Below are 17175 nucleotides of genomic sequence, written 5' to 3' on the forward strand. Positions count from 1 at the left end.
GTTCATTCCCTCTAGGAGGGGTAGGCCAATATCCCCTTAGAGACGCACAGATGGCCTTGTAGGCCCCTTCCAACCCTACTATTCTATGAACTCTGAGATTCAGTCCAACGCAGTTTTATTTGGCAGGAGACAAACAGCGCTGTTCAGGTGGGTTCTCACGGCTAATGCCACAAAGGAGAACCACACCCTAGATGTTTTTGGTACAGCTTATATACATTTAGCATAATGACCTCATTAGCTATGCAGGGTGGGCCACATAATATTCATGAACTTCATTAAGCATGCGTAGTTGACATGTCTCTACGGCTGCCCTGCCCTTGCAAACTGGGCAGGAAGCGATCTAGCTGGAACTGGTTCTAACCAGCTGCAGGAGTGGCGGCTACTCGAGGGGGGCAGGCTCATCTGGCTGTACCTAATATGAAACAGACAGTTACTGTTGGTGTCAACAAGGCAGTTGATAAGACTATCCTCCTCTGGGATTTTCTGCTGTAGGAGGCTGCCTGAGATGGCTGCCACTGCTTTAAGATGGTGCCTCTTTGATTCTATGATGTGCTCTTACCCTTCAATTTTTAGTGTATGATGGCGCCACCATGGAAACACCAGGATTCAGTTGGTGGATCTTGGACATCTAGTTAAAAACAAAAGTAGATCCCATGAGTCTGAAATTTGCCCACTTCTGCTCCAAACTAATAATAAAAGTGTCAGGTTTGTTTGTAAAAGGTATTCTCTAAAGTGGTACAAGACATGAGAGGACTTTGGTATGTCACTAATCTAATCCTTGGCCATGCTTACTGGATACCTGTAACATGTGCAGACCCATCCCACCAGGTGATCTTACTAGGAATGCTATTGTATTTATTGTTGTTGTTCAGTTGTTAAGTCGTGTCTGATTCTTTGTGACCCCATGGACCATAGCACGCCAGGCCTTCCTGTCCTCCGCTCTCTCCCAGAGTGTGCTCAAGTTCATATTCATTGCATCGGTGATGCTATCTAGCCATCTCATCCTCTGCCGTCCTCTTCTCCTTTTGCCTTCAATCTTTCCCAGCATCAGGGTCTTTTCCAGGGAGTTTTCTCTTTGCATTAGGTGGCCAAAATATTGGAGCTTCAGCTTCAAGTTTCTGTCCTTCCAGAGAGCACTCAGGGTTGATTTCCTTTAGGATTGACTGATTTGACCTCCTTGCAGTCCAGGGGACTCATAAGAGTCTTCTCCAGCACCACAGTTCGAAGGCATCAATTCTTCGGCACTCAGCCTTCCTTATAGTCCAGCTCTCACAGCCATACGTTGCTACTGGGAAAACCATAGCTTTGATTATACGAACCTTTGTCAGCAAGGTGATGTCTCTGCTTCTGACTATGCTGTCTAGGTTTGCCATGGCTTTCCTCCCAAGGTGCAAGCGTCTTTTAATTTCATGGCTACAGTCACCGTCTGCAGTGACCTTGGAGCCCAAGAAAATAAAATCTGTCACTGCTTCCATTTCTTCCCCTTCTATATGCCAGGAAGTGATGGGGCCAGATACCATGACAGTTTTTTTAATGTTGAGTAAAAAAAAAACATTTTAATGTTGAGTTTCAAACCAGCTTTTGCACTCTTCTCTTTCACCCTCAACAAGAGGCTCTTGAGATCCTCTTCGCTTTCTGCCATTAGGGTGGCATCGTCTGCGTATCTGAGGTTGTTGATAATTCTCCCGGCAATCTTAATTCCGACCTGTGATTCATCCAACCCGGCATTTCTCATGATGTACTCTGCATATAAGTAAGCAGGACGACAATATGCAGCCTTGTCGTACTCCTTTCACTGTATTTATAAACCAAGGCAAATCTAAGTGCTGGGTCAATAAGATATGCCCACAGTAGCAGTATAACCTTGACAGAAGATGCCTTAGTGCTCAAGACATGCACTTAATAAAAATGCAATGTTTCGATTATTTTCCCCCTATCATCTGGCAATACAATGTTCTATCATGCTTGTGCTGCAGCAGCTTTCTCCTTGGACTATAACCAGAACACTGTCACCTTCCAGCCTGGCCCTAGTCCAGGGCCTTGCAGATTACGCTTCTGTAGCCACTTCTGCTTCTTCCTGGAGTCCTGTGCTACCACCGTGTAGCTGAAGGGAAATCATTTTTGGGAAGGAAAACAACACCACACAATTTATACTCTGTCCTAAGACATACAATACTTTTTTTTTTTAACTGTCCAACAACTTTGTAGTTACATCTATCCAGTGAAACAGTGAAAAGCTGGCAGTTTACTGAACAAGTTTTACAGTGAACCCGTAATGGGGATACTAACTGGATTGATGAAAATGTAGGAGGTTAGGCCAGAAGTAACCAATGGGAACATTTCTACAGTTAAGACCCAGGTATGGAGGGAGTAAAGTTAAAAGGCAGAACAGGAAAAGAACAGCAGCAAAGAGCTATAAGAGAGGTGAGGCCACAGACTGGTGCTCAGAAACATTTTTTAAGAGTGTAATATGCTCAACACATTTTGGTATTGATCTCTCACAGGGGCAAGAAAGTATTGTTTTAATGATTATTTACTACGTAAGTTTATTTAGCGAATGCTGTTTATCATTAAAACATTAGTGACCACTCCCATCAGGTTCCTCCCCCAACTGTCACGGCCAGCAGCTATTCCACCAACCCAGCTAAGGGACCATTCGCTTTTTTTCTTTTCTTCCTCATCCTTTTTCCCTTTTGTGTCATGGATTGTAAGCCTGCACACAGGGACTGTCTTGGTTTTATTGTGTGTAAACCTCTCTGGGCGTCTTTTTGACTGATGAGTGGAAATGTTTCAAGTAAGCATAATAGACAAACAAATCGTTTTGTTCCTGAGAGATAAGTATCAAAATATATTGAGCACATTGCACTTAAAATGGTTCATTTTGGAGCAACAGTTTGAGGACTCGCCTCTCCATGGTTTTTATAGACAAGTGAATTTGTAGAGCGTTGTTGAGTAAAAGTGCCTAAAACAAATCAAAATAGCATACAAAGCATATTTTGGGATATGGCACGTAACATACAAATATGTAGAAAGCATGGACCTACTGAAGGCAAAGAAATGTGAAGCAGACTTCAAGGTCCAGTGCAAGCTAGACTCAAGAGGATGAAATTTCAAGAGGATGAAATTTTTATCTTCCTGCCTTTGAATCAGAGCAGTGAAGCTCACAGCAGTTCCAATATAGATGAGAAAAGGAGATGGCAATGTGACTAGACAGGCTATTGCTTTTATCTGGTGATTCTCTTCTATAGGAAAGGCAGAAGCAAGAATAGGAGTACTGTTCCACCAAAACCCATCTCACATACATCCCCCCATGTGTTTGGCAGAGGTAAATGGATTTTTTTATACGTATAGGTTAATTCTTACCCTTATTACAAGGAGCCAAGGGATTTAAACTCAGACCTCTAAGGAAAGCACCTGGTCCAAACAACTGAGCCGTTCCTGTCTTGAGGCATCATGGTATTTCAGTTCTGCAGGAGAATGAAGCTGAAAATGGCATGCAGCTATCCAAAATGCTAACTTCTGTGTTTCTGCATGCTACTTCAGGTTTGAAAAAAGGAAATGGAAAGAGAACCCTACTCCTTTTCAAATTAATTAATTACAGAAAAAATATGACTTGTCTGCTTCTTTCTATTTAATATTTCTTGTGTTGTCTACTTATGTGGAAAAACAGCACATACAAATGGAGGTTGAAGACAAACTTTTATTGAATTTGTAAGACCACTTTTTATGTCAAGTGTTTTATGGTAAAAAATTGGATTTTACTAAAAAGTGTTAGTTTGGGATTTCACTGTACAGTTTACACAAAATTAATGCCGTATATAAATATGAAGGTCATTTCCCATGTCTCAGGGACACTGTTGGAATCGCTTCATGAAAATGGTTCAGTTAACAAAAGTGCATGATAGCTGTTCAAACATTTCATGGAACTAACATGGATTTTTTAAAAAAAACAACAAAACACCACCAGTGTGATGGGTGCAAGAGACAAGTACCTTCCTGCAAACACTACAATCAAGGAAAGTGGGTATTTTCATGGGACTGACCAGCATTACATTGAATGCACAGTAGATTATAGAACAACTAATTGAACATGATAGTTCCTTATACTAAATAAGCAATCTTAAGTCAATTATTTTATCCCCTGAATTCTTTCCCCTCATACCAACTTGTCACCTGTCCAAATCAGCCATCATCTGGGACTGATGTTGTTCAGAACCAGAAACATTCCTCAATAAATTCAAACACTATTTTTGTAACTTTTTACTTTTAACACACAAAACTCAATTTTATCAAGATCAAGGTATACTTCAAAATAATTTCTGAGTGCATTATTTTTCCATTTTAACAGCAGCTTTTACAAATAAAATCTTTACTTAAATTCAATTAGAACAAGTTCAAAATGCTTAATAAAGCAGTGACAAGGTTATTTCTGGGTACCATAATAAATAAATGTTTCTCATTTTAACAGTTCACATATACAATTTAAACAAATGAAAATGAGTTATGACGTTTATAAAACATCTGTCGAACATAAAAACATCCTTCATTTAGCTAAAGGCTTCAGACTTCCATTATATTTCTTCAAAAAGAACATTGACTGATTCCAGGGAACCAGTAAGAACATGAAATGTTCTGCATGCACCAAGTAAAAATAGCTGTAATTAACTTATTCAAAGTTGCTTTTAATCAATTCTAGTAACTGACTTTTGTGCCATCTGAGGCCAGCTACCAACCGTTACTACATTTTGAATTGTTGGCAGTTTTTTCATCCTGAAACCCTAAAATCTTTTTACAAAAATAAATCGGGCTGTTTAAGCTGTCAGAAAATGCTTTGTTGAAATTGTTGCATAGGCACACCATTTTTCCATTTGTGCACATTTATATATACCAGACACAATTTCCCCAGGAACTTTTATCTGTACAAGTTCCATTGAAACCAATGTGTACTGTCTAAGACTTAACTCAGTGAAATGAATCAAAATGAGACCCAGTTTAAAACAAGACGCAGCTACGAGCAAAGCACTCACCCATTTAATTATTCCACACAGCCAGCATTGCATTTAAAGCAGGGATGGGGAATGTGGCCCTCCAGATATTGGGCTGCAACTCTCATCATCTCTCACTATTGGCTATGCTGGCTAGGGCTGATGGGAGTTGCAGTCCACCAGCACCTGGAGGGCCACACGTTCCCCACCCCTTATTTTAAGGGTGCTTGCTCTATGTACTGGCCTATACATCTGCAGCATTTATGGCTTTAGCAAACACTAATACACATATATTAAGCAAAATGGGACAAACACTTTTTAAATGTGACACTAAGTCCAGGGAACAACTACACAGGTAAGTTATTTGCCCATGGCTGGGCGTCATTTAAACTGGGCCTAAGTGACCAATTCAAATGGAAGAGGAAAGCTTGATTTTTGAATGGAGTGAAAGAAACTGCTACATAAAGTGCTTCTCTCGATAGCTTAAACTGACAGCAGTTAAGTTAGCTGTTTACTGATTCTTAAAGCTTCATAAAAAATAGTTCAGAACTCTTTTTGCTCAGGAAAAAAGTGCTCTTTCAAATGTTAAATACTTCAACTTGATGTTCTATGAGCTAAAAAAATACTATTGCCTGCTCCAAGCTTTTCACTACAGATCATTCCATGAGGTTAAAGTTCTCATTGCACACCTATGATGTAGTAGCTTGGGTATGGACCAAATGTAAGTGAGTACAACCTTTTAGTACCCAAAGATAATAAAGGGCACAAGTCTCTTTGTTGGCACTGAGTGTGGTACTGTAAACAGTAATTCAATACATGCATATATCCTAATAAATTTAGTCGGAGCTTCTCACTCATTTTTAAAGAGATAAACTAGTCTCTCTCTTGCTACTCAGCCTTAAAGTTACGCACATTTCTGGTTGTATTTAATCTTATTTCCTCAAAGCACAGCTGGCAGGATCACATCCTTGAAGCAGCACCTGCCATTTTATATTATAGTTTGACAGGAACAATTGTTCAATAGTAAAGTAAAGGACTGGAGTAGATAACACTTCTAAGACTGACTTCTGGGGCTTAAAAAACATTGAAAATAGAAAACATTACTGAATGCATTTCCACGTGCTGACAACTTCAACATATAACGTTCAATTAAATACCATTTGTCCTATCTCCAAAAAGGTGATTTGATTTATACATAGAACAATGTAACAAATCTACCAACACATTCACAATGGCTGGCAAAGTACTAGAAGAAAAAACGCCCTTATACCACAGGTAGATACAGAAGAGGGCATTTTCAGTACGAGGAACCCAAACTGACAGCTCAGGTCAATGTGACTGGCATTTTGGAAGAGCCCATCTTTGATAACATTGCAAGTAAACAAATGCTGGAATTCCAAGAATCCTGCTATTTTAGTCCAGTTCTTCTAGCGTTTAATCACTACTTGTTCGTATGCTCCAGATCCCACCCTGAAAAATCAGGAAAAATGTTTCAGAATCAAAAGGCAGTAGCACAGACTGGAGCAGTATTTTACACCCACACATAGTAAAATAGGTGTTAGAGGAGATGCGTGTGCTGTGATGTCTCTTCTCTATAACGTTAAATAAAAATGTGGTGTTACATCATCATGCTGGGTGACCATGTGAGTGGCAGCTAATGAAGTAAACAGGGAAGGAGAAATTGAAGCTCAATGTCATCACATCACGCATTTTTGTAGATTTACGGGAAAGAAAGAGAAGCTTGACTGTTGTTTTTGGCAGCCGCAATGCATCTCTTGTAACATCTAGTTCTGATCCTGGTATGTTGAATAGTGATAAATATCCACAAAATAGTCAAATGGTTTAACCACACAGTGGGTTGGATCCAAACTAAGTTAGTTATACTTAGACTCCATTAAGTTCAATGGGAAGTAAGTCACATTATGATTAACTTTTCATACTGATGTCACTGGGATATTCAGCTAATTTAACCTGGATCCAACCATTGTGAAACTTAATTATTCACAATGTAGGATTAAGAGCCCTATACTGTAGCAAGTGCCAAGGCTCAGATACACACATGAGCTTTGCATCGTCATGGTCGCCATATTTACCATTGAAATCAAATTATATCCACTAAGTATTTAATAAGAGATTAATACCATGAGTGGTACATTAATCCAATTTTGAAGACGTCAAAATATACTTTCCTCCAGAAAAGTATAGTTTATATAGTAGGATGCCCTTTTTATAGGCGTACGGTGTCCTTGGGTATGTTTTTTAAGTACACAGTACATTTCACAGTACATTTGGGCTTATTATTGTTTGTATTCACCACACGAGAGCCAGTGTGGTGCAGTGGCTAGAGTGTTGGACTGGGAGCCAGGAGATCCGGGTTCTAGTCCCCACTCAGCCATGGAAGCTCGCTGGGTGACTTTAGGCCAGTCACAGACTCTCAACCCAACCTACCTCAAAGGGTTGTTGTTGTGAGGATAAAATGGAGAGGAGGAGGTGTAAGCCGCCTTAGGTTCCTTGCAAGAGGGAAAAAGGCGGGATATAAATGCAAGCAAGCAAGCAAGCAAGCAATAAATAAATATTGTGCTGCTCTGCTTCCCATTCTTTCCCACTCCAGAATCCTATTAAAACAAGAATGCAGCGATTGTGTTCCTCTGCATTCTAGCTAAGCAGACTGCCTTTTCACACACTGCAAAGAGGCAAACCCTGATTTGCCACTGTGTACATTAAACTGTGAGCTGCAGCAAACCACATGTCCTAACAAACATATCTGTGTGATTCATGCATTTGTCTAACTCACATTTTACACATTTAAGGTGTACATCTAAAAAAGTGTGTGAATTAGCCCTGAAACAAAGGCTACATTATGCTCTTCTTAAGGACAGCTACTCTAATTTGCCAGTTGACTAGGCTGGCTATATAGATTTTTTTTAAGTTAACATGATTTCTCCTATATTTCAAAAGTTAATGTGTTGTCAACAAGTTAGTCAGTCAATGGCTATAGAAAAAAAGAATCACTCTAGCTATTGTAGGTTTTTTTTTTTTTATCAAAAAGTTAGCTGAAAACTGCAGTCCTGGACAGAAACTGAAAGTGTCTCCCTTCTGGCTGACAGGATTATAGCTTTTCTACATGAGGCTTCTAACTTGCCACCAAGGCTTCTGCTTCCAATTCTTTGTGAGATTAAGACTGGCTCCTTTATATGTGCTTTTTTTCTGGGGGTGGTTCTTGCTCTGCCTTTCAATACGCTCCATTACACAATCACTAGGTGGTGCTGTGGTATAGAGGAATTGCGCAAATACACTAGGTTTTCATGCTGCCATTCACAGAAATACCAGACTTTCCTCATTAGAAAAAACACGCTATAATGGTTGCAAAGCACAGGAGAGGCCCTGCAGGATGATGATGTCATGTAAAGTACCTGCAAACTATCGTGAGTGAGGAATCACGAGCACACAATAAATGCCTCTTGTAGAAAGGCTCTATGACATGACAATTTAGCTTCCCCAGCTACTGTTGAGATCAATCTGCAACTTTTGAACTGGGTTTTTGAACTCTGTCTTTTTTATAGCTCTTCTGCCACCTGTCAGGCCCTTAAGGTGAGTAACACAAAGACTTTTAAATAGGAAGAACATGGGAACTCTGTTCCTCCAGCTAATGTTACTGAGTCCAGTGTCTCTCTTCTGCTTTTCCTGATCTGTCATTTTTTGCAGGCTACAAAAATCTTGCGGTTACACAGCAGGCCTTTTAAGAATAAAAACCTTGCAATCCTTATTGAAATGGGAGATGCACTGAGGAGTTCTCTTTCCCCACCCCCATCTCTAGTGACTTGGAAGTGGTGGTTGGGGCCAGGGAGTCTTGGAGACCAGAAGTCAGGGAACAGTATCCAAGGAGAAGGATTGTAAGGTTTGAGGAAAAGAAGAGACAATGGAAGGTGTGTCATAAGTCTCGATTGTCACCCATGTTGTGGGGGAAAACCCTTGTTCTCAGGACAAAGGAGATGGGAGCAATATTATCTATGAACTGTTGGGAGAGGGAGGTGGTAGGTTGATTGAAGTTCATTTCACTTGCTGGTTGAACCCTTAGATCACTTCAGGTAGGGCCCCAAAGAGGTACCAGACAGGCCTGGGGTGTTGTCAGGTCCCAGGAATATGAACGCTTAAACATTTAAGTATACCCCAAGCCAGTTTGGTAGCTCTTTTGGTCCACAACTGAAGGAACGTAAGGGAGGACTATTCCCCCCCCCCCCCACACACACACTTTAACCAGCAAGTGAAAGAAGCAGCAGATTGATCAAGAAAGGCAGAACAGACATAGAAGAATCCAGCTCAATAACATTAGCTGGAGAAATGGAAGTTAGTATCCAATAAAGCTATTCCAACTCAGCTGGTTCCATTCTATTTGCAGGATGCACCTCTTGCACAACAGGGTATTTGCAGTTCTAAAAATTGTTGGAAAGTCTGGTGTGACTTACAGCAGAGTTGCTTTATACAGAGAAAGCATGACAATACAGTACTTAGTATCGGAGACAATAAACACAGGCTAGCCTTCACTGATGATGTGTATAAAAGCATGAATAAAGTAAATTGATTTGAACTTCTTTTAAACTGGCTCTAGCCTTTGTTTATTGCTTCCAATACTAAATGCTGTGTTGCCACGCATTCTCTGTATAGAACTGCAAATAGCTCCTTTTTCATTCCTTTTCACAAATGAACGAATAGGAACTTTTACCAATCATCAGCTTTATACCCAATTTGCTTGCTTTCCTATTCCTTCCCTTTCCCTTTGTATATTGTGTACTAGATTGTAAGCTTGCAGACATGGACAATGTTAATTTTTAATCTTTGTACAGTGCCTAGAAAGCTTTAGGTGAATAACAACAAGAAGAAAAATCCAAAATGCTGTTGGTGGTCAGTAACCATTACGAGGTTGTGGTAGTAGTGTCTCATGGGAGAACTTGTTTGAGTTTTCACATTTAATACTAAAGAAATCACAAGGCTATGTCTACATAATATCTGGAACATATTGAAATTTGTAAGGGATTAGATGTGGATTTTCAGTGTTTATTATGTCACAGCTAGAGTAACATAATAAAGATAAATAGCATTAATAGACATACCTATTAGGTAAGTGATGACTTCCAAAAGCAGTACTCCCTCCAGGACCTACAAAAAGTCTGAGCCCTTCCTCTAAAAAAGAAAAAGTTAAAGGTTAAAATGTGCAATGTTGTCACATCTGAACTGGATATAATCTACTTGGGAATGGAGTTTTCCTGACCTATCCTCCTTGCTTCAACTCTCTGCACCTATGAAAAGCTGAGCCCAAGGTTTGGGGGACACTCGTGAACAGTGTGGGATATGGTCCAAGAGTTGGCAGAAATTGCAGATCCCTTTCACTCTTGTTAGAGTAGAGGTGCCTTCTGCTCATGCTAGGTTCTCTTTGGATCTAATACATTGTATTTGATGGATATAAAAATATTAACTCTAGAAATTCATTTATAATCTCTTGCACTAAACAACGATGTTGTTCTCCTCCACAATTTCTTCACCTATTCTTCATCATCGATTATTTCTAACGTGTTTTACAAGTAGTAAGCGATTAGTCATTTTGCTCTGCATAGTTTAAGGCTTGCCATGGGACTTCACACGCATGCAATTATGAATGAGAAAGTTTAGAGCCATGCAGCAAAATCTGTGTTCAGATCTTTATTCTCTTGTGCATTACAAACCTTCTGCACTTGAGTCCAAACTGAAGTCTTGACTCTGCAGTATCTTTTCAACAATGTCATCTGCATCAACTCTGGTGGCATCAACCCTCTTTAGCTGTGATTCTACAGAGTCCTGTTTCACTGGGTGCCTATGGAATATTTAAGAGTTTTATAACTTTTTACATTAGTGTAATTCTGAATATTTCTATAAAAGCAAACTGGAGAAAGCTTTTTAAAGTCTTGTACCTGTTGAATTTTTCTGCGGCTGCATCTTTCATGGGCACCTCCAAATTATCCTCACTTCTTTGGGATTCCATCTCTTCACAAGGCTCTAGAATACTACCTATACCAGTTGATGTACTTCCCACAGAGGTATTTCTCTTATGGCAGAGATCAGAGAAACTGGATGATCTGGAGTGGCAGGTGCTATACCCTAGAAGAGAACAATTCAGAGCTATTAGTCTGATGCCAAGTGCTTATACCTCAACTGAAGGGCAGGATTCCAATCTCCACTTCTACTTGAATATGCCATATTTATTTTATTATAGAATACATAAACCGCTCCACAAGAACAGCTATTAGAGCAGTGTACAACGAAGTAAAATACAAAATACAAAAAAAATATATTTATTTGTAAAGAATAACCTAAATATTTGGGATTCATTTAGTAGAGAGTTTTTATTTATTTACATTTATATACTGTTTTACTTGCTAAAAAGCCATCAAGGCAGTGCACAACCATAAAAAACAATAAAGCCCTAAAACAATAAAAAACAAAGACCATTAAAAACAGTAAAACATTAACTATGCAAGTTAAAAGGCTAAATTAAAAAGATGTGTGTTCATACCCCTTCTAAACTCCAAGAGAGTAGAGGACAATTGTAGTTCTTAAGGTAATGTATTTCACAGTTTAGGAGTGACATAGGAGAAAGCCCTTTCACATGCGGCCAACAAACAGGCCTCCCTGGCTAATGGTGCCCTCAAGAAGGCCTCTCCTGCAGATCTTAATAACTGGACAGATTCATAATAAGGCTGGGGATCCCTTAGATAGCCAGGTCTTAAGCCGCTTAGGGCTTTAAAGGTTAAAACCAACACCTTGAATTGAGTCCAGAAAGCAAGTGGCAACCAATGCAGGTCTTTAAAGACAATTGTAATATGATCCTAATACGATACACTGGTTAGCAGGCTAGCTACTACATTTTGCAGCAATTGAAGCTTCTGGACATTCTTCAGGAATAGCCCCATGTAGAGCGTATTACAGTAGTCTAAATGTGATGTAAGCAAAGCATGGATAACTGTTGCCAAGTCAGATCAATTCAGGAAATGTCATAGCTGGCAAACTAGACATAATTATACAAACACATTCCTTCCTACTGTCACTACCTGAAGACCAGGGACGGCATAAGATCAAGGAGGATGCCCAAGCTATGCACATGATTCTTCAGGGAGAATACAAGGCCTTCCAGAACAGGTTGTATTTCAATCACCTAATCAGGCTTCTTGCTGACCAACACCACCTCTGTCTTGCTTGGGTTTAGCCTCAGTTTTTTTCATTCTCATCCATTCCTTGGTATTCGGTGACAAATAGCACTATAAATGGGCTTGAGCAGCATTACTGGGGGTACCTTACTCCAAAGCTCCACATGACCTCTCCCAGCAGTTTCATGTAAGTAGTAAATAACAAGGGGGACAAAGTAGAGCAAGACCACGGGCCATACACACTGCCTTTATCCCCACCCACTAATGACTCAACACATCTTTCAGGCTTCCTGATGACTCAACAGTGTTGGCCAACATTAGCCAGCACGATGATTTCCTTCAAATTTCCTTCCATTTCACTTGTTTCACTTTCTAGATAAGCACAATTTGTGTTTTTTAATGGTTTCCACATTTTAAAAGAATCACCAAATACTGTAATTTTCCATTCAAGAGATTTGCACAAAACAAGATGTTTGAGCTTTTAAGGAGTTTTCCTATTCCTGTTTACACTGCTTGTTAATCCATCAAAACTTTTTACAAAGAAGTAGGTCATTTTAAATCCTTTTGCTGGAACTTTTGGATGTATTAATACATGCCACTAAACCTCCTACCTGACACTTTTGACTGCTGGCTTGCATAGCTGGAGGTCCTAGAATGTCCACTTGCTCCAAGTTCATCTGAGACAGAAGTGCTCTTGGTTGTGAGATCTGCAAAAAAGGAAGATCAAGCAGCACTGGTGCTGAATTACTTCCTCAGATATATGAGGGACTGGATTAAAATGTAAACTTTCTTCAGTAGGTAGTTCTCAGTCTCTTAAGCTATATTACATTATATTTCAGCATGGCATATGAAGACGTAGTATGCAGATGTGGACCACTCTGCTTTCTTTATATAGTTTTCTAGAATGATCAAGAGCTAGAATAGAGAGAGACTAGAGGGTTCCTAATGCAGGAGACATGGGCCATTGTAGGGATAGAGACAGTTTCTGCTAAGAGTATTCTGGGGGTATAAATGTGCCTTGATTGAGTGAGAAGATAAAGTTAGCCACATCTCATTATCAGCAAAATGCAGGTAGCTAAGTAGGCAGTGTTTTGTTCCATTAACAGTCAATTCTCAGCCAATGATGTTGGTCATTTATGTGGCCCTGCAACTTTTTTTTTTTAAAGTCAACCCTACACTTGAGTCAATTTGCGTAAGAACTGGCCTACGTATTTTTTTTAAAAGCACATTACACAGTTTTCCTGGGATTATATCAAGTCAGAGCATAGTGGGATACTACACGTTTAAATGCTGCCTCATATTCAGAACAACCTGCACATAAATAACTGGCATGGCAGGGAGGAGGAATTACCCCACACACATGCTAGCAATCAAGCGGTGCAACACTTTTCCTAAATGAGCAGACCATCCCTCAAGTACGCGTCTCAGCTGTACACTCCTGAACAGTTTTTCTCAGAGAGACTCAGTTATGACATACGAGAATTATGCCACAATACAGTTTTCATTACTTGGCTTACAGCCTAATATCAATAGAAATCTGCATTAGTGGCATTCCCATTTATCCAAACCGCCAGTTACTTGAATATTTTTTTATTTTTCTTGGGCCTTTATCATAGCATAATTCCTTACCTGATATGGTTAGAAGTGATGCTTTTGTGTTCTCTACACCTTTCCTATCTTCATGTAGGGATTCTGATTCTCCAGCAATCGATATGGACATTGCTGTGGATGGAGGCCTGCAATCAAAGAAACAGACTGAGGTTAAACCTAGTCCTATTGATGTTTGTCTGTGGCAACGAAACATGCATTTTACACATACTGAAAACAAGGTTCGGTAGATTCTTAACATCTATTCCAGCACTGCTACACAATTTATCCAGTGCCAGGAAGATCCAAGTACAGTTGATTTGCAGAATTCAAATCAATGAAAGTCCATTTTATTTAGTTCTTGGGGATACAAGGTCCATCTAATAGTCTTTGAAGAAGAATGGTTGTTCTAACTAGACTGTACCTCATTATATTACATGGGTTTTTTTGTTAACTGTTTCATGTCTGACTTCTGTTTCATTTATAAATTCTACTTTCAGTCAATAGAAGGTTTATATTCTTCTCCTTACACCCTTATCACTTCCTTTTTTATTGTTTTCTACTAATTAAAAATCTAAAACAGTCTTTTCTATATGTCATAACACACCCTGCACCACCAGGTCTTCTTAATCTTGGAAGAGAATAATATACAGCTGCAAACCCAATAGAAGATTAATGACTTGAACAATATACGCTAAGTTTAAAGCAAACAGTAAACCCCTGAAATAAATATAAGGCATTATTCCAGGACTGTACAACCTGTGACCCATCAAGTCAAATGCAGCCCACCCCCTGTCTATTGTGGTTCTGTAGTCTAAGAAAGGCAGCAAAAACAGAATGTTTTATCAAACCCCTGAAGGGCCACTATATATGACTGGTAGGCTCTGTGGCTTGGGTCAGACCTTGTGCAGGCCTGTGCTGTTCCAACACATTTGTTACAGTGGGGCCCACGCTGGGGCACACATGCTATTGAAATGAATGGAGAATTGTGCAGTTGCAGTGCTTGCTATATCCTCTCAGGCTTCAAATCTCAGGTGTCCTCATAAAAATGGAGGAGATGATTTCTAATCAGCCTCCAAAGAGATTTTCTAACTGCGAGAATTAACATCAAAAACAAGCACCATCTGGATCTTCTAAAAATGTGTGGCATACTTGGGAAACAAGTTTTTTATGTGTGGAATTTTAAAGAACTGAGTAAGGTTGCAGAGTAGTCTTGAAAGACCAAAGCTCTCCCATAAAAACCAAGTATTTTAAACAGTAACATAGTGCTAGGCAACTAGTAAGCAGAGCCAGTGTTTCCATCCTCCAACTCTAGTTTCCATCCTCCAACCTTGCTCAAGTTTGAAATCCAGCCCCAAAGTCTTCCTAATTGGTCCCTAGTACAGCCTCTGATCCCAAAGCAACTATCCCTCCATGCAAACTGAGACACACAAGAAGTGGCATTTTAACTCCCCCAGTATGAGTAATACAGAATCTATAAAAGTTTCTCCCAACCATGTATTCCCATAAACGAGTGAGCTGTTTGTGAAGAGCTACTGTTCACCTGGCTGTTTGCTGTGACTCACATTGTATGGAAGTGAGTCACTGGGCAGAGCCAGTGCTTCTGGTCCTTCAGCCCTAGCTCAGTTCCAAATTAGGCCTGTATTAAACATCAGTTGCTGACGAGGGCAATAATGAAAGAATGCCACACCCAACAGAGACTTATTGTAATGATTATAGAAGAACTGAAAATATTCAGTTGGTAACTAATCCTCTCTTATCACAAAGTAACTATTAAATTCCAGATTCTAACAGTAGAGTTCCAGAAAATTAATGTCAAAAGATTATACTTGTACATTTTTAACAACCATGATGCTACGTCCTGCTGGAAAGTAACAGTGTTCAATATGCTCTGTTCCAATGCAACATCAAAATAATAAATACTATTTCTAAATAATCAGATACCTTTTAAGTGGCCACATAGGAATCTCTGCCATAAGGAAATATAGATAACACTCAATATCAGTGATGTCTCCATATGTGCTAATAAATCTGACTCAAATATAGAAGTGTGCATTCCATTATGGCAGTGTAGGCAATGCGTGGCCCTCCAGATGTTTTGGCCTACAACTCCCCTACATCAGCCCTAGCCAGCATAGCCAATGGTGACAAATCATGGGAGTTGTAGGGCCACACACTGCACAACCCTGCACTATGGCTTCAGTAGACCAGCTGCCAACTAAACTACAACATGACTTTCTGTACAAGGATACCTTTCAGGTTGAGCCAAGTTAAGAGTTCGGTTTTTAACATTTGTTTGCATTCTAGGTGAGAGGTAGTAGTCTAAAAGGAAAAGAAGCAGTTAGCTGAATGACAGGGTGACCCTGGATTGATGCTTTCATATAAGCACTGAACATGGGTGTTTACAAATTAGTCCACCTCTATCGCAAGGCATAAGCAATGCTAACAGAAAGAAGAGCACAACTGTTTAGGATAAGGGATGCAATAATTGTATTAATTTAATTCCTCAGTCTGAAGTTATTTCACTACTTTTGTAGCAGTAACTATATTTAAGAGATTTATAGGCCATCCTTCACTTTACAAAAACTTTGGACAGCTCACAAGAATCAGTCTAAATCAACTTTAAGAGTCTACTTACACATTATGTTTTTAAAATGTACATCCAAATTATTCTAATAGTGACTAAAAAAAGTGTGACCACAACAAACATGTTTTTGCAAATATGGCCATCATACAGGTATACTTGTCAGGATGCCAAGATTGCCTGCAGCTACCTATTAAGTGTGCACTTGATGGGTAAACCTAGGGTTGCCCCTATGCAAACCACGTTAAAGCAATACCTTACTCTTGGTTTTACTACTGCTATTACTACTGGGTTAAATTATTTTTTTCTTTTTGAAAATAATGATTGGGTTGAAAAGCCATTACAACAATGTAAACATTTCTACAAAACGGATTAAAAACACAACAAGCTCTGAGGTTCTCATCTCTTCATAGCTTTCTGGGGGATTTTAAGAATTTAAGGCAGCAAAAATTTGTCTTCTGAGCACTTTGCTGCTTGAGTCAAAAGTGACATCTATGTATGCTCTTCTGGAAATTGAACTCTAATACCAATACATCCTTATTTAAATCTACGTTTCCCAGAAACTCTAACTTACACGTGAAGCATTAAAAAAAACAGCATTACTTATGATTAAGAATTTATGCTGTGCTACAACACTATTTTTTTTTACTGCCTACATTTAACTTTTGGAGCATGGCTGATGGAAATAAAAGCTTCCCAGCTGCACTGCTACAATTAGACCACTCGCCAAGCCACATGACTCATTGCAAAATACCTCATTAGTTTAGAAATTTATCCTATCCACTTTTTTCCTTCTGGGGCAGGACACATATACAGTTTGCTGTAATGACACACACAGAGC

General features: G+C 39.4%; 1 protein-coding gene across 4 annotated transcripts in view; it reads right to left on the reverse strand.

Annotated features, from left to right (window-relative positions):
• Positions 1-1475: 1475 nt before the first annotated feature.
• EEIG2 (EEIG family member 2) overlaps positions 1476-17175 on the reverse strand; it is a 40869-nt gene continuing 25169 nt past the window's right edge. Inside the window, exons 6-12 of one of the 4 annotated variants that reach the window (XR_014790458.1) lie at positions 13793-13899; positions 12775-12870; positions 10931-11117; positions 10706-10833; positions 10097-10166; positions 5317-6455; positions 1476-5086 (exon numbers count right to left, since the gene is read on the reverse strand). Coding sequence is in view for 2 of the 4 variants with exons in the window: in XM_084851593.1 (XP_084707719.1) it covers positions 7435-7495; positions 10097-10166; positions 10706-10833; positions 10931-11117; positions 12775-12870; positions 13793-13899 (649 nt within the window). In the remaining 2 variants the exon portion in view is untranslated. Of the gene's footprint in view, positions 6456-7433; positions 7496-10096; positions 10167-10705; positions 10834-10930; positions 11118-12774; positions 12871-13792; positions 13900-17175 lie in introns of all 4 variants that reach the window. The other 3 variants (XR_014790459.1, XM_084851593.1, XM_084851594.1) reach the window with 3 other exon arrangements.

The sequence above is a fragment of the Heloderma suspectum genome, chromosome 4, assembly GCF_057233095.1.
Source record: "Heloderma suspectum isolate Gila_16-S chromosome 4, 16-S_ref, whole genome shotgun sequence".
Taxonomy (NCBI): Eukaryota; Metazoa; Chordata; class Lepidosauria; order Squamata; family Helodermatidae; genus Heloderma; species Heloderma suspectum.